General features: G+C 45.6%; 1 protein-coding gene across 2 annotated transcripts; it reads left to right on the top strand.

Moving 5' to 3' along the window:
- Window positions 1-31: 31 nt before the first annotated feature.
- On the top strand, window positions 32-23,623 carry LOC146020250 (solute carrier family 68 member 1-like). 2 transcript variants are annotated; one of them, XM_083153225.1, is made up of 7 exons: window positions 32-194; window positions 3,964-4,129; window positions 9,584-10,312; window positions 10,692-10,846; window positions 14,307-14,390; window positions 19,901-20,044; window positions 22,911-23,623. In XM_083153225.1, exons 2-7 carry the CDS (start codon window positions 3,977-3,979, stop codon window positions 23,038-23,040), a joined length of 1,395 nt encoding a protein of 464 aa, XP_083009351.1. In that variant the 5' UTR covers window positions 32-194; window positions 3,964-3,976; the 3' UTR covers window positions 23,041-23,623. The 2 variants fall into 2 exon arrangements, with proteins under 2 accessions (XP_083009351.1, XP_083009349.1); XM_083153223.1 differs by having other exon boundaries at window positions 32-275.
- Window positions 23,624-24,113: the final 490 nt, after the last annotated feature.

Genomic DNA, 24,113 nt, shown 5'->3' with positions numbered 1-24,113 from the left:
GACCAATAGCTGATTGAGCTGGAGCGGCGGCCCGCACCAATTGACCAACCAGCTGCCCTGATAGGAATTTAGCTGACCCCATTGGGTGAAGATGGCGAGCTACGCCCACAAGACTGGAGTCTGGCTTCCGTGTTGTGCTGCTGGAAGCTGAAGAATCCCGAGGCGTGTGTGTTGCGAGGGGCAACGCGAGACTGGTGGGAGCTGCTGTCCGCCTATTGTTGTGTGCTGTAGCTGCTGGTTCCTTCCCACCCATGACCCCGGCTTGTCCCTGTCTGGTAGTATCTACGCAGTGCCGGCTAATGCTTTATATTGTCTACAGTCTTTGTGCAGGTCTTTGGAAATTGCAGGAAAAGAAAAATACCCCTGTTATACAGCTTATGCTGAGTGCCCTGGCTTCAAGCTGGGTGCCCTGGCTTCAAGCTGGGTGCCCTGGCTTCAAGCTGGGTGCCCTGGCTTCAAGCTGGGTGCCCTGGCTTCAAGCTGGGTGCCCTGGCTTCAATCTGGGTGCCCTGGCTTCAATCTGGGTGCCCTGGCTTCAAGCTGAGTGCCCTGGCTTCAAGCTGAGTGCCCTGGCTACAAGCTGAGTGCCCTGGCTACAAGCTGAGTGCCCTGGCTACAAGCTAAGTATGCCTTGTACATGCAGAGTGCGCGTTGTACATACTAAGTGTGTATGCTACAAGTTGAGTGCGCATGATATGTGCCCATGTGACAAGCTGCGTGCGCATGCTAGCTACAAGTTGAGTGCGCATGATATGTGCCCATGTGACAAGCTGCGTGCGCATGCTAGCTATATGCTGCGTGCGCATGATATGTGCCCATGTGACAAGCTGCGTGCGCATGCTAGCTATATGCTGCGTGCGCATGATATGTGCCCATCTGACAAGCTAAGTGCCCATGCTAAAAGCTAAGTATGCCTTGTACATGCTGAGTGCGCATTGTACTTGCTGAGTGCATGCTACAAGCATGCTATGTGCCCATGTGACAAGCTGTGTGCCCATGTGACAAGCTGCGTGTGATGCTAGATACATGCTGTGTGCGCATGCCACAAGGTGCGTACTCACCTCATGCAATATGCTGAGTGTGCATTTATCATGCTGAGTGCGCATGCTGCATATATGAAGTGAATCGGGCAATTTATTGGTTTCCGAGTTGTGTAACTATAAGTCCTCCCATGTCCTTCTGAACTTTGTCTGCCTGGTCATCTTGGCGCTTGTGATCGCAAGGTGCCAGGCTGAGTGCCTCTGATTACATAACAATTAGAGCAATGTGCAGTAAATTGCAGGTCACTGACAAATCCAGCATTAAAGATTGGTACAGGGTTGTATAAATTTTTACAACCGCAGCATGTTGAAACATGTGATGGAAGCATTTACTTCTTACACCACAGACCTGTAATATTATAATAAAAAAAAAAGTTCTAGCAGAAATACAGCTTATTTCTCATATGAGAATGCACTGAAATGAATTGGGAACACGCCTCTCCTGTCATCAAGGAATGATTATATCTGTGGGCATGAGAGCGAATGAACACTATTATGGTTGGTGGCATTCTAGTTGGCAGTGAACTATTAAAAGCTCCAATCTGCCATTGCCGGTACTCTCCGACACTCCCAGAGACAGAGCTACTATTGGTGCAGCAGGTGCAGTGCTCTGGGGCTCCTGAGGACTAAGGGGCCCACTGCTACCCTCGTCACGCATTGCCTTTCCTTGTCAACCTCTGCCTCTCCCTGACATCTGTGTTGCATTTGTGACTTTGGGCTGGGTTGGAGGATGGGTCCCAAATTATATTCTTGCACCTGGTTTAACCTGCTCTGTACAATGGTAGAATGATTGATAGGAAGCACTGCAATGACAACTGGGCATTGTGCATTACTGCTGCTGGAAGTGACTCTAGAAACATAACTTTAACGATTGTGAACTGACGTTGCTGCAGACGTAATCTCGGCCATTTCATAAAGGAGGTTATTCTTCTAGTTCATTTGCCCCCCCCCCGATTGTTTGCAGGGGGGAGGGAGCAATGTTTTGTGTTATGTGCAAGGTGAATGCGGCCAAGGTGAACAGGGTGTTTGCTGGGCGCATGCACCCAAGTGTGCGGGCATGGGGTGGCGGGCCGGCTGGGCCATTTACATATGATAACGGCCAGCATTACATGGGCGTTTCCATGAGAACGCTGGGTATTCTCATGCAACTGCCCCAAGGTTCCGGGGGCGACCAGCTGACATCACTGGATGTTAGCTGCCTCCCCAATTCCTCCCGTGCATCCACACATATGTAACTTGAGTCACTTTTATATGCGTGCACCTTCGCCATCATTCGAAGGCCCTGTGAGGGAATCACCCTTGTGAATGGCTGTTGGCCAGGCCACCATTCTCAAGGTGTAGTTTGGTGGACTCACAAGGCTGCAAATTCGCAGCCGTGCGAATCAACCAGAATAAACCCCAAATTGTAAAACACTGGGGTGGTAGCATGTGCAAGATGCCGTGCAAATGGCCACCGCACCATTTACCCGGTGATTTCTGTAGCAAAGCTGTTGCCGACATGGGACTCCGCGGAGTAAGTGTTAAACAAAATAGATGCAGTGTGCACAGTGCTGAGGTCAGTCCCCACAGCCAAGGTCAGGGTGGTTGCCCATACACACAACCACCTTTTTGGCACTAGTGTCATAGTTTGCCAACCCTTGTTATACAAAACTTTTTCTCTATTCTAAAAACTGTGCAGCAAATTGTCACTATTATCCATTTATTGCCTTTGTTACTAGCAGAACCCTAAAGTCCCCTTATCTTATCGATGGCAGGTACTTCTGCATTAGGAGGTAGTAAATAATACTGTGAGGGAAAGCAGATGTTGTTTTGGAGACTCAGGATTTGATTTATCAGTCCCTGGTCTTGTACTGGTGCTTTTACCTGATTTAACATTGGCCAAAAAATTATAGCTGGTGTGTTTCTATTGATTATTGAGGCATCATTATATCCTTCTCTGACTTGTATAATGCTAGATCTAATAACCCCCCTTTGAGTGCATGTTATACCCCTTTCACACCAGAAATGCAGAGACAAACACGGGAATTACATTCCGGGGACAACCAGGGAAATTCATGGGTTAGGACCCATTCACACATGCTTTTGAAGCAGGGACAACCCGGGTCGGCACCTTTCACACTGAACCCGGGATGACCCTGCATTTCTATGAGAATAGCATTGAAAATGGCCTTTTTTTAGGATCACATTAGATTATTGATTATTAATAATTAAGACACAAAACATTTGTAGTGTTTCAGCCTTTGTTTACTTGTATAAAACAAATTAAAAGGCAAATGAAAGCATCTTCCCCTCTAATGATTAATAGCTCTTTCACCTCCTCATTTGTCCAAGACATGGCACACATTGCAGGCTTTCAGGGGTTAAAATGCACTTGGGGTCTGTGGTGCTACAGAACATGCACAGTGTCTCCCTGCACGCTGTATGCTGTCTCTGGGTATGTCTGTGAGTGTCCACCACAACAAGAAGTTGCCCTGCTAGCAAATCAGCACTAGCAGAGGCAACACGGGAAGCAGGGACATGTCCCTGCACCTTTCACACCAGCCAGTAACCCTGGAAGGACCCGGGAGCAACCCTGCTACCTAGCAGGGTTGAATTGCCGGCAAATTAATCTGGGAATTTCTCCATGGAACCTTTCACACCAGAGCTAGTCCCGGGTTGTTCCCGGACCCAACCCGGGAATTTAGGCTGATGTGAAAGGGGTATTACTAAGTAATATGTAATTACTAGCTCATTGCATCAGTTTTAAAGCATTTCCATTTTTATACATATTATATATTGTTAATAAAAGTTAAGCACTCACTAAACTGGTTAAAAAACAGACTACAATTAATCAGCGCTATTACATCATGTTCTGTGTGTTTATTTATAAAAATAAAAACCTCCTGGTGGTATAACAGACGTGTCACTGTTTATGTTCCCTTAGGTGACCTTCCAGCATGATGCTATCCCTTGGAATCCACATGCCAGCCCTGGCTTACTCCATGACCACATTAGGCGCTGGAATGATGAACAGCATATTCCACTTCTACTACGTCAAGCTGTTTCTTAACCAATATAAAATCTCAGAGGGATCCTTTAATCAAGCGCAGGTAATTTATCATTTCCGAGGCATTGGAAGAGGTTTCCACTATCACTGGAATGTCATTACTAGAGACAGGATTATATGCACCATAAAAAGCTTGAAATATGCATGCAAATATGCATGAAAAATACTTAAAATATGCATGAAAAGTGTTAAAATATGCTACATTAAATAATAAAAAAAGAAATTTTTAACTTATTTATTTAAAAATCAGCATAAAATTAGTTGCAAATAAACCTCAAAAATAGGCCCACAGCATCTGCAGATGTTTAGTGCTGTACACAGGACTTTTTTTCTCCCTGGCTGCTACAGCAGACTGCAGCGTCCTAGGATCTTCTTGCATCAACTACATGGACCCTCATCTCCAGAGCCGATGGATCAAATGTCAGCATAGCATGTGAGGGCGGCGCAGTGAAAGGCTTCCTCCCTGCGCCGCATACTCACTGTGACACGGCATTTCCTCCGCCCACGTGATGTCACAACCGTTCTCCCCACCTCCTCTGCTGCAGAAGTCTGTCTCTTGGTGTAAAGTCCCAGGCCAGGGGCAGGCAAAGGTTCAGGAGCTTCGTAATGGCATCCGCCCCGACTGACTTTTATAAACATGGATTGGCAGCCTAGAGCAGTGTCAGACATAGCGTACATCCAAGGTTCCCCACACTGCGCACATATTGCCCCAGCCTGCACACTCTACCACTACCCGACCAGCAACAGCAGGGCAAAGCAGTGCTGCGACTCGCGGGTGGAAAGGGTGCGGAGCCTAAAATATGCACCATCACTAGATTTTAGGTAAAATATGCAATAACCAGTGAGAATGGGCAAAATATGCAAATGCATATGCAAATATGCAAATGCATATAATCCTGTCTCTAGTCATTACTGTAGCTATTTTGCACTATCCTGCAAATTGTAACAAGTAAATTCCTAGATCATGCTGACTGACTGCTGCCTTATTGTTTCTTAGAACCCGGTTTCTTTGTTCAGGGCATAGTTACTGGTAAAGGAGTGTGCACCCCTCCACAAAATAATTGAGAGGTGCCAGGCGTAGAGGACTCTTTGGTATCTACTTGTACCCCCTCTAGATGTAGTTAGGGCTTGTGCCACCTTGGTGACACACTGGAGTCATACACTTTCATTTGTATCCCAATTTGATTCTCTTATTCAGAAATGAATTCGGGACAATATGTATAGTCAAATAAAATTAAATAGAAAAGTGACAGTTTCTCGTCACCCATAGAGGAAGAGATATGGAGAAGTAGCTGATATGAGCAACATCTATGCTGATCCACTGTTTTCACAGCTTGATACATCAGCTCCATTACACGCAGGGCCGGTGCTAGGGGGTTCGGCGCCCTCCTGCAAACTATAAATTTGCGCCCACCCAAACTTTACAAAGGTAGGGTGTAGCCACACAATAATGCTCCCACTCCAAATTACACCACACTGTATCACAATCTTATTCACCTAACACAGCACCAGTGCCGTAACTAGCCATTTTGGTGCCATGTGTAAAATAACAGGGACAGTGCGCGCCGAAGGCGCGCGCAAAATTGTAGAAGCGTGGCTTCATGGGGAATTGGCGTGGTCACATAAAAGTACCAATAACACCATAATCCCCATAACACATTATGCTTCACACCTCAAAGCCCATAACATATTATAGTAACCACACACAGTAATTCACATTATTCATAATGCCACACATCAATGGGCAGAACACCATAATGCCCATTACACATTATGCCACACACTGTAATTCCCCTTAAATAATATGCCATGCACTATAATGCCCATATGATTGACACACATTATGCTACACATAATGCCCCGAGTACTCCTGCATATGCCCACATTTGTAGCATTGCTTATTCATAACACCCACACCAGTTGCGAAAAGTAGTTGCTCTGCTTACAAGTAGTGCCCACACCAGTTGCCGACAGTAGTACCGCTGCCTACACACGTGCCCACACCAGTTGCCGACATTAGTAGCGATGCATATAGACGTGCCCACACCAGTTGCCGACCTTAGTAGCGCTGCCTATACACGTGCCCACACCAGTTGCCGACATTAGTAGCGCTGCCTATACACGTGCCCACACCAGTTGCCGACGTTAGTAGCGCTGCCTATACATGTGCCCACATCAGCTGCCGACATTAGTAGCATTGCCTATATGCGTGCCCACACCAGTTGCCGACATTAGCATATAGTACAGGGGCTATGTACAGGGGCTATGTATAGTACAGGGGCTATGTACAGTACAAGGGCTATGTACAGGGGCTATGTACAGGGGCTATGTATAGTACAGGGGCTATGTATAGTACAGGGGCTATGTACAAGGGTTATGTATAGTACAGGGGCTATGTACAGGGGGTATGTATAGTACAGGGGCTATTTACAGGGGCTATGTATAGTACAGGGGCTATGTACAAGGGTTATGTATAGTACAGGGGCTATGTACAAGGGTTATGTATAGTACAGGGGCTATGTACAAGGGTTATGTATAGTACAGGGGCTATGTACAAGGGGTATGTATAGTACAGGGGCTATGTACAAGGGTTATGTATAGTACAGGGGCTATGTACTGGGGGTATGTATAGTACAGGGGCTATGTACAGGGGGTATGTATAGTACAGGGGCTATTTACAGGGGGTATGTATAGTACAGGGGCTATTTACAGGGGGTATGTATAGTACAGGGGCTATGTATAGTACAGGGGCTATGTATAGTACAGGGGCTATGTACAGGGGGTATGTATAGTACAGGGGGTATGTATAGTACAGGGGGTATGTATAGTACAGGGGCTATGTACAGGGGGTATGTATAGTACAGGGGCTATGTACAGGGGGTACGTATAGTACAGGGGCTATGTATAGTACAGGGGCTATGTACAAGGGGTATGTATAGTACAGGGGCTATGTACAAGGGGTATGTATAGTACAGGGGCTATGTAGTGACTATTAGGAAATGAGCCAGGATCTGGTAATTCATGGGTTACTATTCCTAGACTCTAGTATTAGTAAAATAACAGGTAAAGTCACTGCAATGATACCAACTTATTTAGACTGGAGATAAGCAGCTGATATATTGCACTATAAAATGAGGGCTAGAACAATGTGATTTCCAAAACAACAGTTAATGCAGAGTGGGGACTGTGTGACCCTTGCAAGGTCAGTGTGTAAATAAAGCCTCCCTCCATCCATCATTATCCCCCTCACTCGATGCTCCACACTAGCAACCCTCTTGTCCTGTCCTGAGCACCTGATCCCTCCGTGGCCAGGGGGAAGCTATAATGCTCTGCTCAGAAAATTAGCTTCCCTGTAACCCCTTCCCTGCCAGGCAGCGCAGACTGGGTGGTCACCTCCTGAGTAGCAGCAGCATAGCACATACACAAACATACTTGCTGCTGCTGCTGCCACCACCATCCGTCCTCAGTCACCTGTAAGACTACGATGATATGCATATGTGACATCCACTCACGGGCAGAGGGAATGTCTGATCCGGGGATTAACCCCTGACGCTACCACTGCACTTACATTTTCAGCACTACCACTGTACCAGAGTCACAGCCCGGCAGCTGCTTTGAAGTTCCCACTGCTGCTGAGTTCAGTACCCGCCTACTCTCTTACACAAACAGCCTATAGGCAAGCTGCTAACTCCTAAATGCACCCCATGCTGTGCATGGCAAGGGTTTGTGGGAGTTGTAGTTTTAGTATTTGCTGCCGGGCTGAGGGAAGGTTGTGCGTGCGGACCTGCCAGGAGGGATAGCGGCCGGTTCTGGTGTCCTATGAGCCGGCCGATAAATCCGCCTCTGTCAGCAGAGGATGTACAGCAGGGAGGGCGCCTCTCCTGCCCGGCGCCTACCTGCTTTGCATCCTTTGCTGAGCGGGTAGCGCCGGCCCTGATTACACGTTATTGTTCACTAGTTAGATGGAAAATAAGATGAGCAAGACACAGAGCTGGGAAAATGCTTTGCCAGAAATGCATGTGGGGGTTGGCAAAGCGGTCGCACTTAACTTCCCTGAATTGGTGGTGTGTTGTGGGCTTTTATCAGAGCTTGGGAAAATGATTGACTGGTGCCAGGCATTTGGGGGCGGTTCAGTGATGTTTTCCGTGAGGGAGGGCCGCTGATGGCTGTTAGGAGGGAGGGCCGCTGACGTCGGCAGCAGCGTCCTTCTCCCAATGGCCTTCGCAGCCACTGAGTGGCTAAACTGTGAGCAGGGAGGAATACATTCGACAGTGAATATTTCTGAATGGATTTACCCTGTGTGCTCGGCTGTGAACACATTTGCAGCCGTGTATAGGGGCTGGGTGGAAAAGCTGGTGGACTGCGTTGACCTGCTTGCTGGGCTCTGAACATTTGCAGCCCATTGAGCAGGTCTGAATTGTTCCTAATTCAGGTTGGTTTGCAAAAGCAAACTCCTTCCTTAATGGACAAAACCATGGCCTTTATTCTAGTTGATTCGGACGGATGCGTATTTCGTACAGGAACCGAGTGTTCTTAGTCCCGCCTACCGTGCGGATCGCTCACACCGTCCGTATGCGGTAAGACACAGAGCAAACGGACCGCGAGTGGATGATTCATGTGAACACCTCCTCCATCTGTCGGAACCTCCCCTAACTTCCGATGGTCACCGACCATCGAATGATGGAACGAGCGGTCAGGCAGCACCGACTTCTCCAGACCACTCGGACATCTCTCCTTATGAAAGCAGAGATATGGGCGGGCAGATGACATCCGACTATGTCAGCTGTCCGCCCCCACACGTGCGTCACGGCCGCATTACCATACGTACGCCCAGCGTTTTCATGGGAACTCCCATGAAATGTGGGGTGTGCGCATATGGTAATGAGCCCAAACATCCCTTCACACCCCTCTCCACCCCCTGCTTGGATGGTTCCGTATGATCGTTTTTTGCACGGAACTCACGCCGTGTTCGGACGTGCGAGGCATTCGCACATGCGCAGATACGCCTCTGCACATGCGCAAACATCGGCCGCCCGACCGCACACGGAGCTGTCCAACTCAATCCGAATAAGGGCCCATGTGCACTACAGCTGGGGCAGATGTAACAGGTGCAGAGAGAGTAAGATGTGGGTGAGGTGTGTTCAAGTTGTAATCTAAATTGCAGTGTAAAAATAAAGCAGACAGTATTTACTCTCACCCAAATGTAAATCTCTCTCTTACATCAGCCCCACCTGCAGTTTAGCATGGTTTTGTCCATTAAAGATTTTTTGCAAACCACCCCTCAAGTCCCATAAGTGAGTAAATACAAACTTGAGCAAGACCAGAGGTAGAACAATCAGGTAAAATCTGGGGCTTGTAGTGGAAATCAAAAGCGATATATACTAGCATATCTGACACTGAAAAGAATATGGATTTGTACTTACAGTTCTACTAAACAATAAAAAATTTGTATATTCTTTCTTCGTTCACAAATTACTAATACTTTGCTATTTTTTAGGTTGTGTTCATGATCTGGAATGCCCTCAATGACCCCTTATTTGGCTACTTACAAGATAACTCCAAATTAAAGTTTTGCTCCATCCGTCGCCATTCCATTTTGTACGGAGCCCCATTTTATGCCCTGGCCTTCTTGCTTCCGTGGTTTCCCTGGAAGGATTACTCGGAGGGCGAATGGCTTAGTGGCATGCATCTCATGGTGGCACTTTGTATCTTTGATGGCATGCTTACCTTTGTTCTACTTGCCCAATGTGCCCTGTTTGCCGAGATATCAACCAAGCACGAAAGCCGCCTCCAGCTCATTAAGTATAATCAAGTGGCTTCATTGCTGGGCTCATCAAGCATCCTTTTCTGCGGACTCCTCTCCGACAACATGGAAAACTTTCCCAGCTTTCAGACATTTGTTGTGTTTGTGGCGGTCCTGTCCACCGCCTGCATGTGTTATACCGGATTGTATAGCGTCAGCCAGTACGAGCTGCAGGAAAAGGCTGCGGAGAGCGCCAGTCGGCCTGAGGCTGCGCTCTCTTGGGCCTCTGTGCTGTCACTCACTAAACAGATCCTTACTCAGAAGAACTTCCTGCTTTTTGTGTCTATGAACTTCTTCCAAGTCTTTCATGCCACTTTCTGCAGCAACTTCATGATGATTTTCGCTGATAACCTCATCCCCAAAGATGCGCTCCCTTCATTTGTCAGGAGCATCATGTATGGAGCTGGCTTTATTTTCCCTCAGGTAAACTCAAGTACATTCAGGGGGGAATTTACTAAGATCGAATGGTAGTATTCGTACCCATTCAATGTGAAATACATACGTTTTCTTTAATGGTGGCCCTTTTGGGTAATGGTGGTAATGGAGATCCTTACTGAATGTAAGCTTGCAGCAGGGCTCTCCTACCTCCAAGTCTGTCTGTTGTTACCCAGTTTGTTTTATCATTGTCTACCATTGTAAAGCGCAACGGAATCTGCTGCGCTATATAAGACACTGTAAATAAATAAGGACCTGACATTTCTCATGGTGATCCTGATTATAAGTGCACTGGGTTTTGTTTGGGACTATTGCGTTAAATGTACTATATATCACATCTAACAAATCCCTTTCCTTTGTGTTTCAGTTGCTTGTGCTGATAAGTCACTCTTTATTGTTGAGAATCGGGTACTACAAGGTCATCTTGTATGGATTCTACATAGAAGCTGTATGCGCAGTTCTGATGATGTTAATAGGGCCCCAGCATTACTTTGTCCTGGCCGCGTTCCTCATCATTAACATGTAAGTCAGCATCTCCTGCTTCTGGTGTCTGTCACTGTCTTGTTTAAACACATTTCTTATTATTCTCTTGTCCTCTGGCACATTTTTAGCTATAACAAGAGAAGCTGCAGTTTGAGTTAAATCATAATATAGCTGTAATCAGCACACATCACATCTGCAATGCTCCCGTCTCCTGCCCCACAGCACTAAGCAGGCTGCCATTTTGCCTGCTCAACTAATATTTCACAGCATACTCATCGGTTCACTGTGCTCAGTGAGGAATCCATAATCCTATGAACTGGTGCCACAGGCTGGTGCACCTCCTACCGGTAAACACTGAGCTAACGTGAGTGGCCCTTACATCCATCAGGAAATGGATTTTTTTTTTTTGCACATGTAATTTAAAGGGGTTGGGATCGTTTGGTCGACAGGACATTAGGTCGACACAAGCATTAGGTCTACAGTGTTTAGGTCGACATGGGGTTTTCACCGTTTTTGTTTTTTTTACCTGAATGTCGACATGGACACAGTTTGAAGTGCGCCCCACCGCTCACTTCGCTCGCCATGCTTTGGGCACACTATTTTATTGTCCCACCACTCCCTAGTGGGTGGTAGGGCACGAAGTACCACCTGCCGGCTCAAAAAAACAGTGAAAAACCCCATGTCGACCTAGACACTATTGTCCTAATGCTTGTGACGACCTAATGGTGTTGACCCAATGCTTGTCGACCAACATGCTGTAGACCAAATGACCGTATCCCATGTAAAGAGAGAGAATTGTATATATTACTATGGTATTTTGGGTTTAGGGCAGGGATGGGGAACCTTCGGCCCTCCAGCTGTTGTGGAACTACACATCCCAGCATGCCCTGCTACAGTTTTGCTATGTAGCCATGCTACAACTATTGCAGGGCATGCTGGTATGTGTAGTTGAACAAGAGCTGGGGGCGACTGGGGTTTGGTGGACTCGCAAGGCTGCAAATTCGCAGCCTTGCGAATCAACCAGAATGACCCCCTATGTGTGCGCTATATAAATAATATAAATTGCCTTCCCAGGAGTTATGTGCGATATCCAGTTATATCAATGTCGCACTCTTCGGAGTTCTTACTAAGTCACCAAACGTAGCGTATAATCGCTCCAACATTTCATATGTTTACTCTAACATTTTTCATCAGATCCCTGGTGTTGAACATGATAGCGTGAGTAGGATGAGATAATATCTCCCCTCATCAGTATATGAATATCACAGAATAGAGACATTACACATTAGAACAGTGGAATCTCAAATAACTAACTTCAAAACTATAGATCCTAAATATGACACGTATTTTCTTTGCATGGTGATGATGTTGCTATCCTCCAGGGGAGAAACCGGATCAGGTGGGAAACAATTACAACATGTGGCTCATTATCAAGAATCCTAAATGCATAGGAAAAAAAAACCTGCTGTGTGAAATCACATTGGGGATACTTTCGTTACAAGGCCTGTATTTGTCTTGCACACAAGTGAGCTATGCCCTTAGGGGAGCTATGACGGCGAGCAGCGCTGATAGCTCACCGTTATACAGTAGCTCGCGGGTCAGTATTTAACTGACCCCTCCTTTACTCGCCATTTCCACCTCACTGGTTCTTTTCAGTAAGGTGGAAATGGCCAGTGCGGCCATCAAATTGGCATGCTCGCTGCTATATACAGCCGGCTTGCTGCATTTGCAGTGAACCTCGCCGTTTTGGGAGATTCAGAGGACAGCAAACATTACATACGGCGTTCCCCCTTTCCTCCCTTCACAGTGCGAGCACCTCAGAGAGTGTACTATTCACATATGCGCAGACCCTCTCCATCCTTCGTTCTATGCGTTTGTCCTGTTCAAGCCCCAATATCATCCTACATCTCAATGTAATATCACAAAACACTTGTTGTATTTCAGCAGTAACCAACAAAAGCAGAGAATTTAGAATGAAATTAGCCTAGATAATGCCTCTAAGGCACTTATCCCGATCCTATGGAAATCAGAGAGCCCTCCCTCAATCAAAGATTGGCTTAAAAAAATAGATTACTTCATGGACATGGAAGATATCATAACCTTCATAACAGGGAAATTTACCACATTTAATGTGACTTTGTTACCCTGGCTGGAATTTAAAGAGTCCTCCCTTTACTCCTCCTACATGGCCTAAAGTCTCCTAAAATTTAGCTAGCTTCGCTGTCTATAGCCCTGTACACACGCTTAGATTTGCTTTAAATTTGATGTTAGATTTGATTTTCTATTAGATCTGGCATTAGATCATCCCATTCGATTTGGCATTAGATCTGTACTTTTGCATTCGATTTCGATTTTACAATGTAGGCACAATGTACTTTTTTGATTTACTGAAACGAATTTGAGATTTCCTTGGCTGCACAGTAGATTTTTCTATTCGATTTTGAGAAAACGGGAGCGCGCATCGAATCGAATACAGATCGAAAGTGTCCTAAAAACCATTTGATGTGGATTTGATTTTGCTTCTATAAGCAAAATCGAATCGAAAACAGGGGAAAATCTAAGCGTGTGTGCTTGGGCTTAAGATATGTGGACATCATTCCCCCTAGACAAGGATCAGACGCTGGACACTTACCCCCCCCCCCCTTCTATATTTACCCCTTTCTACCATGCTTCCTATACTTTACTCTTTTCTTATACCATATTTTTATCCCTAGAACTTCAATTCAATACTTTTAATACTTTTGCGCGGATGTACCTGGTAATACCCTATAGCTTTAACACTGCTATACATTGGGGACAATTCACAATGGTCTTTTTCCTTAACTTTCTATGCATTGTTATCAGTGCTATTTTTCAGCAGGAACCAGCAGGAACTCAGTTCCTGAACCTCTAATTAAATATGACATCATCATGAACTAAAAATGTACTTTTTATAAGATAAGTTTTATTTTAAAGTCACCTGTGAGTGTCTTTGTTTCTAAATACAATATATACATCTATCTCTCAGTCCCTCTCTCTATTATATATGGTTTTTTTTTTATTTAATTGATCCACCCACAGACCTGGAGTTCCTGAACCTATTTTTCCAGAAAAATAGTACTGATTGTTATACTAATGTGTAGCATAGCCTGATTAGTCTCGGGTTATTTCCTATGCTTTTGACATATATCATCATTTTGTTATACTTTTGTCCACTGTTCAAATTTCTGTTTATATGTTTCTTAACTTATAAAAACAGATTACCAAAAAAATAATTAAATTAAGAGTTTTATATTGTATGTTTGTCGTTTAACCACTGTAACTGATAATGTATCATGTGATAGTATGTGAAAATAGTTTTGTCCAAACATACGGAGATGATCCATTACCAAAAATATATCGGTTACAAATGATCCATAACAACAATATCAGTTACATTATTTGTATTGGATATTAGTATTGTTATTCAGTTAAGATTGTAAAGGACTCATTTCTCTAAATGGTTTTCTTTTCTTCCCAGGGTGTTAGTGTATGCCTCATTTAGCTTATTTAATCTGCCATTGGCTGATATTGTGGATGCTGATTTGGCAAACTACAAGCGCAAGTAAGTGATATACCTTCTAAGTAATCTTCTGAAAAACAGAATTATCACATTGAGTTATTTTCCAAACAGGGTGCACATAAGCACCAACTATAATGATATCAGCAGCTGGCGCGTATGGCAAACAGGAGCAGACGTGATTACATAAGATGCATGTGTAATATTTTATGTGTATACTCAGCATTCTGTTTGCATTTCAATCACCTTCCTTTTACCATTTCAGAATGTAAGATAAGTCCCAGCATGCCTTGTCACAGTTTTGCTATTAGAGAGTGTTAACAAGGCATGCTGGGACTTTTAGTTTCACAGCTGGAGAGCCTCAGGGTGCCTAGGCGTGACCTAGAGTACATACCATCATAAGATATGGACAAAAAATACAAAATGGGACTAAGGGGGAAATTTACTAAAGCTAAAAATAAAAAAAAAATGTGGTGACTTTGCCCATAAGAACCAATCCAATTATGTCTGGCATTTTCTATAGATGCAATAAAGAAATAATAGACAAAGGGTGCCGGACGCGGTCCCGACAGTCAGGATAACGACAGTCATTTACCCGACGTTGGGATCCCGACTGTCGGAACCCCATACCACACCCATAGACAAAGGGCAGTATTCAATCAGGGATTCTGACTGTCGAAATATTCCGATAGTCGGAATCCCGGGCCGTTTTCGCTCAGCTCAACAGAAACTTTGTTCCGGCATTCAATGTTACGGCTGTGTTGGGAAGTGGGCCTGTCGGCAAAAGCGGCTGCGGATTGTCCAAAACACATCCGTGAATTCAACACTCAGAATCAGAAATCAGAATCAACTTTGTTGGCCATGTGTGCATGAGCACACTAGGAATTTTTTGTGGATTACAGTGCAGCATTGAGCAGGAATGGGGGGTGGGGGGGGGGCGCATTACATCCATTTGTTAAGACATTACATGCAGGGAACACATACCTGCCGAGCTGCACAGCACCTAGGCAGCCATCAGCGGTGCCACTGGTCCTTGCAGCAGCCAGGTAGGTAACAATATAAGCAGGGACAGTACAGTTATCACACAGGGAAGATATACGGCGCCAAGCTGCACAGCACCTAGGCAGCCATCAGTGGCGCCACTGGTCGTTGCAGCAGCCAGGTAGGTAACCGTATGAGCAAGAACAGCAGAGATTATAGCAGAGACAGTATAGTTATCACATGGGAGACATAAGGCTGAGTGCACAGTGTTCCTAGGCAGCCATTTGCAGCACCATCTTCCTGTAGGGAAGGCCAGCGTGGGGTGGGGGGAGAGTCAATGATGCCAGGGGGTGCCGCTGTGCGGGCCGCTGGGGGTGGTGGTGAGGTGACCCTACCGGCCCCTGGGACATTCAGTGTGACCCACAGATGTGCCATCACTTCCGGGCCAGGCCGGACTCCATGGCCACCGGGACTTCCTCTCCCTGCTGCCGGCTCTCCGGTTGCTGCTACTCCACCGCTGCTGAGCACAGGGCACACTCTCTGGGCTGCCAGCGGGACCTCCAGGCTGACTCGCAGCAGCCCAGTCCTGCAGGCCAACCAGCAGCCGATGCTTCCCCACACCGGGCATCTCCGCATCTGGGGGACCGCGGCATCTCCGTCTCTGACCGGAGGATGCCTCACCCGGCACCAGGGACTCCCCAGTCTCCATCCTCCCCATCCACGCAACGCTGAGCTTCCCTTTGCCGGGGATAGGAGCTCCAAGGATGGAGGACGGAGCTCTCCTACGTGCGACCATCTCCATTTCCCCTCGTAACCCAGCGAGGGGAAATGGCGTGTGCAGGGGGGTCAGTTGAATACTGACCCTGCGGCTCGCAAAAAGCATTGAATACACCACCTAATGTTACAAGTTGATATAAGATTTACAGTAGCCTCTATAATCTGAACAAGTTTCTAGATGCACATCTAATACTTTCTAAAATGGTTTTACTGCTTTCTATCTGTCTGTATACCATCAACTGAGAAACGCTGGATGTGCATTACATGTTCATCCTGCAAAACTGGTCTGTGGCAATCTGGTAATTACGTGACCTACATCTTATTAATACTTATTCCATTATTTCTGCCTGTCTGGGGAACCCTGTTAAAGATATTCGGGTTATCCCATTTTATATAAATAGTACTGTATTCCCAGTTTTGTTAGAAGTGAAACATGTACAGGGCTATGAAACACTTGTACACTGATTTGAGCAAGGGGCCATAAGGACAAAATGCAGTACATCAATTGTGCAGCAAGACACAGGTTACCGTCCTGCCAATTCTCTTACGTGCATCTCTGTATCAGAACCTGTGAGACTTTTGCAGAACGTGTACTTGCCCTGTGTGCTTCAGGCCTGATTTCAGCTTTGTTAGCAAAGCAAAAAAGCACGCAAATGGGCACAACCATGTTGCACTGCAGATGGGGCAGATGTAACCTGTGCAGAGATTTAGGGGGGTATTCAATCCAGGATCACGGCTGTTGATCTCTCCAGACAGCCGTGATCCTGGCCCATTTGCGGTCTGATCGACTGCAGAACAACAGGCGGGATTCCATGTCCCACCTGCCAATCGGCGCAAAGGGCCGGTCTGCGGCCAGGATCGCGACAATCCACGGCTGTTATCGGCAGAACGGGCCTGACAACTTCTAAAGCTTGAATAGGGAGCCGCCGCTATTTACCTCGTTGGAAATAGCGGCGGCAGATTGCATTCCCCCCCCTTTAAATTTGGGTGGGGTGTGTTGAAACTAAAATCTAAGTTGCTGTGTAAAAATAAAGGCGTGGTCTACATGCAAAACAGCCAGTATTTACCCTGCAGAGAAACAATATAAATGTATTTGAACCCCTTGCATAGCAACATTCTTTGTTTCAGACCCAAAATGACTTTCTTTTTTACTATACTGAATCTTACTGTACGTTAGAAGGCATATCGTTTGCAGCTGCTATAGGGCCAGGTACAAGCTCAGATTAATGACTTGTCCCAAACCAGTGTTTTGAAAAACATCCCTGAATTGGAGCCATCGTATGATTGTCTTACAATCTGCTCACAGTCATGATCGTCCTGGTGTGTGTACAACTATTTACTTAAACTCTGTGCACTGCTAAGAAATAAGAATGTCTTGCTCATGGTGTATATCGCAGGGTAAGTCCAATTCACCCTTATTAGTGGAGGGGAGCAAACAAATAGAAAACCATATAGCAGGGGTTCCCAAACTTTTTTGACTCACGGCACCCCGAAGCATCAAAAAAATTTTCGCGGCACCCCTAGGCTAAAGGTTTCTCATTGAGAAAGCCAGAAACAAATATTAAATTTACGTAAATACAGTACAATGTGTTTATATCTCATCCTTAGGATCAGTTATGTGGTAATGGACAAAATGTACTTCTGTTTGTCCATAATTTGACTATTATATTGATTATAAATAACTTGAATTGGTCCTGGACCATCAACCCAGGGCACCCCTGCAATTCCCTCAAGGCACCCCAGGGTGCCACGGCACACAGTTTGGGAACCACTGCCATATAGTCTTTTACAGGTATACTACTTTTCCTCTTCGTCTTGAAACCTACACAGACTGCTTCACCATAAGTGATCTGCTTATACAGTACTTTGGGCCCAATTCAGACCTGCTCGCTGGACTGCAAGTATTCCAAGCCCAGCGAGCAGGTAAACACCTCCCCGCCGAGCTCCTTCCCCCAGCCCCAGTGTGTGGCTGCAATTGTGTTCGCAGCCCTGTACGCAGGAAAAATCACTCCCCATCGAATGATATGATGACCAAATTTGCAGCCCTTTGTAGGGGTCTGAATCGGTTCCTTTGTACAATAGCCGTTAAAAGAGACTTTCATTGGTCTAAAGTCTCATTTGCTGATTAGCTGATCTGGTGCCACCTGTTCTTTCCAATGTAACGGTGTCTCATCTCCAGTACAATCCTGTGCTGTGTAATGTAGACTGATAGCGGAAGCATCACTTGCATAAGAATGTTTTGTATACCAGGACTGAGAAATGCTGTATGTTATTACATACCTGAAATACCTGCTTCCTAGCTAGCTAATAAATCACTATAACAAATTGACATAATAAAAATCAAAACATTGCCCCCGCCTCCGTTGTTACTGGAATAAAATTCATAAATGAATAACTGACGTCCTTGATATCACAATCCCAAGTTCCCTCTATTACTCTCTACTGTCCCGCCCTATCCCTCAAGCTCTTCATCACCAACAAAAGCTAGCCAAACATATTCTGAACACGGGCAAATGTCAAACTGCATCAAACTGGAAAGTCGTCACACCCCCTACAATAACCGCTACTATTAAAGCTATATGGCAAACCTACAGACTAGAACGAATTACTGCGATATTACAGGATACTCCTGACCTCTTTATTAAGACCTGGTCACCGTGGACAATACACTTCGGGGCCGAACCTCCTCTAAACCCTATATGACCACATTCATACGCTCATTCTATTTCATATCACTGTAATCTCACCGCACACAAACAGAACCAGCCGCTACACCCCCCCCCCCCCCCCCCATTTCTCTCCTTTCTTCCTTTCCTCCCCCTTAGCACTTCATATTGTAACACTTGACTGAATGCTATTCTCAAATACCATATTTAACCACATCACATAATCGTCTCATCTTGGCTTTTCTAACCCTTGAGGTCCATTAATAGGCACTCAGTGTTTTCATGTTTCACTGCATAAATTGTCTGTTTTGCTTTGTACCTGAGCAGTGTGTACACTGGATGTGCAACTGTATCGTATGGACATTGCAGTGGCATAACAATAGCACTGCAGCCCCGGTTGCTATTGTAATGCCCCCCCCCCCCCCCCCCATATGCACCGCAGCTTTACCTGTCAGCGCTGCGGTGGTCCCGGCTCCCGTCCTGACTTCATTCTGAGCCTATGGAGACGGACCATCATAAAATGTCCGCCCCCATATAGCAGACAGTTCTCTGAAACTGTCTGCTGTATGGGGGCGGACATTTTGTGATGGTCCGTTCTTCGTATCAGAATGAAACCAGGATGGGAGCCGTGACCACCGCAGCGCTGACAGGCACCCCAGCTCCCACCCGCACCGATCACATCCCAGCTCCCACCAGCCGGACTCTGCTGAGAAAGTAAGTATATGGGTGGTGGGTGGGGAGGGGGGGAGGCACCAGAAACCTTTGGAGGGGGGGCGCAATATTTGAAGTTACGCCACTGGGACATTGTTTTTTGCTTATTTAAAAGAAACAAAAATTATTCTAAAAAAAATAAAAATAAAATTTTTGTTACCTCAAATTCTGTGCAACCTCCTGCAAGTAGGGATTTTTTCCAACATATAAAGTCCCCCTGAAACTTGCTTTTGCGTAAATACTGACTCTTATGCCCCTAACCCAGCAGTTCAGCAAGGAGCGAGCTGTCCATCTCCTTCCATCAGTTTGTGCTAAACTTTGAGCCCTCACATATCTACTGTACATTTACCCATAAAACTAGAAGAGAAGTACTTATTTTGAATAAAATCACTTTATATGCTGTTTTTTTACACTGTGTAGGTCCCCACTGTCCTCCATGGTCTTTGGAACAAATGCACTCTTCACGAAGCCTGCCCAGTCCCTGGCACCTATGTTTGTTGTCACTATACTCAATCAGTATGGATATGAACATTTAACCAACAAGGCTGATGAGCCAAATCCCAGGTGAGTTAAGAAGTGCTAGGGTTACGGATGTGTGTCCTAATTATTCCTGCCAAGTTCCTTATGGAAATCCCGGCTTCTAATCTCGCTGAACTGGTCATGTTGTCTTGCGATGTATTATTGTCCCCTAATTTATTGTATATACAGTATACAGCTATTTGTTCATGTTTATGTAAGTATTTACAGGAGCCGCTATGGTGTAGCTGCAAGAGGGTACAAGGAACTCTTAGCTTGCTTTGGTGCAGATTTATGAGCTAGGGATAAGTGCATCTGCTGCACTTAACGCTAGTTAACTGGGGGGATAACATATTTTTTTCAAATGTACTGCTAGCGCACCTAACGTGCGCTAGGGACAGCCCGGCGATTGACGTGCTGCTGTCCCCTTTCAACCCCCCCCCCCCAGCAACTAGTGGCTAGGGGCGATGTATTAAAAGCCTCCTAGATGTTAATCCGCCCCAGCTGCTTTACCAGACCAGGGCCAGCGTTGTCCTATTCCCACTGCAGGGGCTCCAGGTTGCGCTCAAGATCTTGTGATAATAGCGAGGTCTCACACATGCACATTACTGCCTGTAGTGGACACAGGACATAACGACTCTACTTATCGTCTCCTGGGGGGTTAGTAGGCTGCTATGTGTGCCCACTTCTCCTTGTTATGCAGGAGAAGTGAGACCCATTATTTTTACATTATGGCCCCATTAATACATCTGCTCCAGTATCTGCCAGTGCACTTAGACTTGTATTAGTACTTATCCAGGCTACTATATTGGTTCCGTGTGAATTTTCTGGACTTTTGGCCAGATGTATTAATATGCCCATAACAATTGTAAAATAACGGGTCCTGCTTCTCCTGCATAACGAGGGGGCACCTGTTACAGCCTAATGTACTAACCTGTGTCCACAGCTCTCCTTATCGGCGGCCCATCAGTGCTGCGCATGCGCATTTAAAAAAATTCCCCTGGCCAGCTCACTGGGTATGCATGAGATCTCAAGCGGAGCCAGCAGCAGGGCTAGCGTTGTCCCTGTAGTGGGATAGGACAACGCTAGCCCTGGTCTGGCAAAGCGGGCAGGGCAGCTAAATGCTGATGTATAACTAGGAGGCTGCTCATACATCACCTGGGCCGTAATCGGCTGGGGGGATTGAAGGGGACAGCCGATGCACTGATGCGCTGATAGAACATTAAGGAAAAGTTACCCCCCCCCCCAGTGAACCAGCGTTAATTGCAGCATATTATTACAATAATTACTTTAATTGTCATAAGTCGTATACAAAAGTTTAATCTATGCAAATGAAAAACATAAAGATTGTGAAAAAATATTATTTAAATAAATTGGTATAATCTAGTGTTACTCAAAGTCTGTCCTCAGAGAACCCTGACAGTGCATGTATTCAAAGTAGAGATGTGCAAGTTTGTATTTACTGGGATCTCAAAGTGGGATCTTATTGGCTATCCGGCTGTCACATGTTTTGGAGCCAAAACATGTGACAGCCCATCGACAATAAGATCCCACTTTGAGATCCGAGTAAATCCGAACCTGCACATCTCTAATGCAAAGGTTACTCATGAATAATTAGTACCACCTATAGATCTATTATGTTGTCAGCAATACCGCTTTCAGACATGTGACCTGGGAATTTGCCTGGTGTAGCAACCCAGTAAATTCCAGGCTCTCCACTACATCAGGAGCAGGGATGTGTAACCAGGACTTAGAGCCTGATTCAGACCTGATTACCCAGCGGCGAATTAGCAGTGCTGTGCGAATAGTTAGCCATCACCCTGCCAGAGTGTAATCCCGCACTTCGCAAGTATGAAAATGGGTAGCCCTGTGAATATTAGCAGGATTTCCTTGCATATGCGCATTGTGACCCGCGCGCATGCGTATTCTATCGATGATCGGCCACCGTGCAAATTTGCAGCCCTGCAATCAGGTCTGAAATAGGCCCTCAATCTCAGGTTATTTGCATTTAGTCCTGGGGTGATGCGCGTTCATGTAGATTTTCATGTATATGTGAAAGGGTAGAACACCCCTGTGCTGGAATCCATCTAGATCACAGGTCCTTAAACTCGGTCCTCAGGACCCCACACAGTGCATGTTTTACAGGTCTCCTCACAGAAACAAGTGAAATAATTAGCTCCACCTATGGATCTTTTAAAATGTGTCAATGAGTAATGAATGCACCTGCTAGGTGAACTGTGTGCGGTCCTGAGGACTGAGTTTAAGAACCCCTGAGCTAGATGATCTGGAAAACATGCATTGTTAGGGCTCCGTGCGGATCAGATTTGAGAAACATTGGCATAATCCAGTTTTATTTAGAAATACATTTCTATATCCGTATACAGAACACACCGCTTGGCATGAAAACATGTGTTAATTTGTAGTAATCATTGTGTAATTGCCACTAACTACACGGATAATTGGTTTTCACTGTACTTATAAACATAACTGTCTCTTTATATCCATATCGGAAGACCGGGTCAATTATTTTGGACAAGTTACTGCTAATGGTCCCCACATGATGGCCGTTTGGTGCCACCATCTGGCAGTATGGTGTATTAATGGAATAAATACTGTTTTAGGACGGGTTGCCTCTATGAGAATACATTACAGGATCTCCATAAAGGCATATGTAAATAGCTGTATTCATTCATTTGTAAATTGTTACACAACCTGGTGTTATCCTATCGTCTGTGTTAACGATAAGTGACCTAAAGTTAAGCATCTGTGTACATATGGATATTACTTGTTATTAGAATAAATTTGCATTGCATCCATAGAGATAAAAGCATATGCGTGATGAAGGATTGAGTAAAATGTATTCTGTCTGTATGCATCAATGTAATTATTTTATTTTCCTCTCTTTTGTATCCAGCTTATTTTTAGGCCTCCATGATGCTATGTTCTACTTGACCTGTATCGTTCCACTCTGTATAGCCATAATACAGATTGTATTATGGAGACCATATTCCATCCGGAGCAGTCATGTGACCAGTACGCACTGAGGGTAGATTTATTAAGCTTGGTGAAGTGATAAAGTGGCTGGGTTTTATCACTGGCCAATCAGTTCCTACCTGTCATTTTTCAAACCAAGCCTGTAACTCAGGGTTGCCTACCCTCCCGGAATGGCTGGGAGGGTCCCGGAAATTGGGTCACCCTCCCGGTCCCCCGGAAAGGTGGCCAACCCTCCCGGAATCTGGGGGACCCCCGCTCCCCCCCCCCCCCCCCTGATTGCAGCTCCCCCCCTGACCGTGGCGTTTAAATGACCTTAACTCTGCAGATCTCCGGGGAGGGGGCAGGGCTAAAGTGTCATAATCGCGCCATTTAGCCCCGCCCCCTCCACTGATATAGGCAAATTGAGTAACTTTCCTTCATGGGGGTGGGGCTTAATGATGTCACATTTAAGCCCCGCCCCCGAACTCCTGCTGAAAGTCTCCTCTCCGGGCTTCTCCCGGAGAGGAAGGTAATTCCCTAGGGAATATGCAGGCGCTTTGACACGAGCTGTTACTTCAAAGTAAGCTGCTGCTCAAAGGTGGGGGTAGTCACTCCCCACTAAAAAGACAAGAAAAGGGGGACAAGCACAAGGCAAGTCGAGCAGCGCTAGGAATAATATAACCAGATGATTGGAAAGGTACAAATAATTTTTACTCACATAAAATACACAATAAAATACACAATATTACATAACAATAAAAAATGGTATGGGGGGGGTAATAAAAGTAAATTGGAATTAAGATATAAAAAATGACCAAGCCTCAATGGATTAGTGCACAGATTGATGGAGAAGAAAACACTTTTGGTAGTGATTGGGTATATATTACCACACGATTGACCAGGTCCCAGGTTGGTGGAGAAAGTCCTCACAATATATGCGGAATGGCTGTTATCGCCGCTGGAGGATGTGGTAGTCGCTGTAGCTCACTGGTGGAATATTACCCAAATAGGGAGATGAGCAGAGGTCACCACTGGAGTACTTTTCAGCAGACCACCGACTGGGGTATCACTGGTGGAGATGGATGAAAAACGGCTTCCGTGCACAGTGATTGAAGAGCACTTGTGTGCTGAAGATGGTAATAGC

Source organism: Crinia signifera, chromosome 7 (genome assembly GCF_055691185.1).
Source record: "Crinia signifera chromosome 7, ASM5569118v1, whole genome shotgun sequence".
Lineage (NCBI taxonomy): Eukaryota > Metazoa > Chordata > Amphibia > Anura > Myobatrachidae > Crinia > Crinia signifera.
Note: the sequence above shows the minus strand (reverse complement) of the source record. Positions and strands in the feature narration are given on the sequence as shown.

What these genes read in the sequence shown, in the direction of transcription:
- LOC146020250 (XM_083153225.1), top strand. Translation starts at nt 3,977, where the DNA reads ATGATGCTATCCCTTGGAATCCACATGCCAGCCCTGGCTTACTCCATG. An exon ending in TTGGCAAACTACAAGCGCAA is followed by an intron (nt 14,391 to 19,900) that starts GTAAGTGATATA and finishes TACACTGTGTAG; the next exon opens with GTCCCCACTGTCCTCCATGG. An exon ending in GCTGATGAGCCAAATCCCAG is followed by an intron (nt 20,045 to 22,910) that starts GTGAGTTAAGAA and finishes TTTTGTATCCAG; the next exon opens with CTTATTTTTAGGCCTCCATG.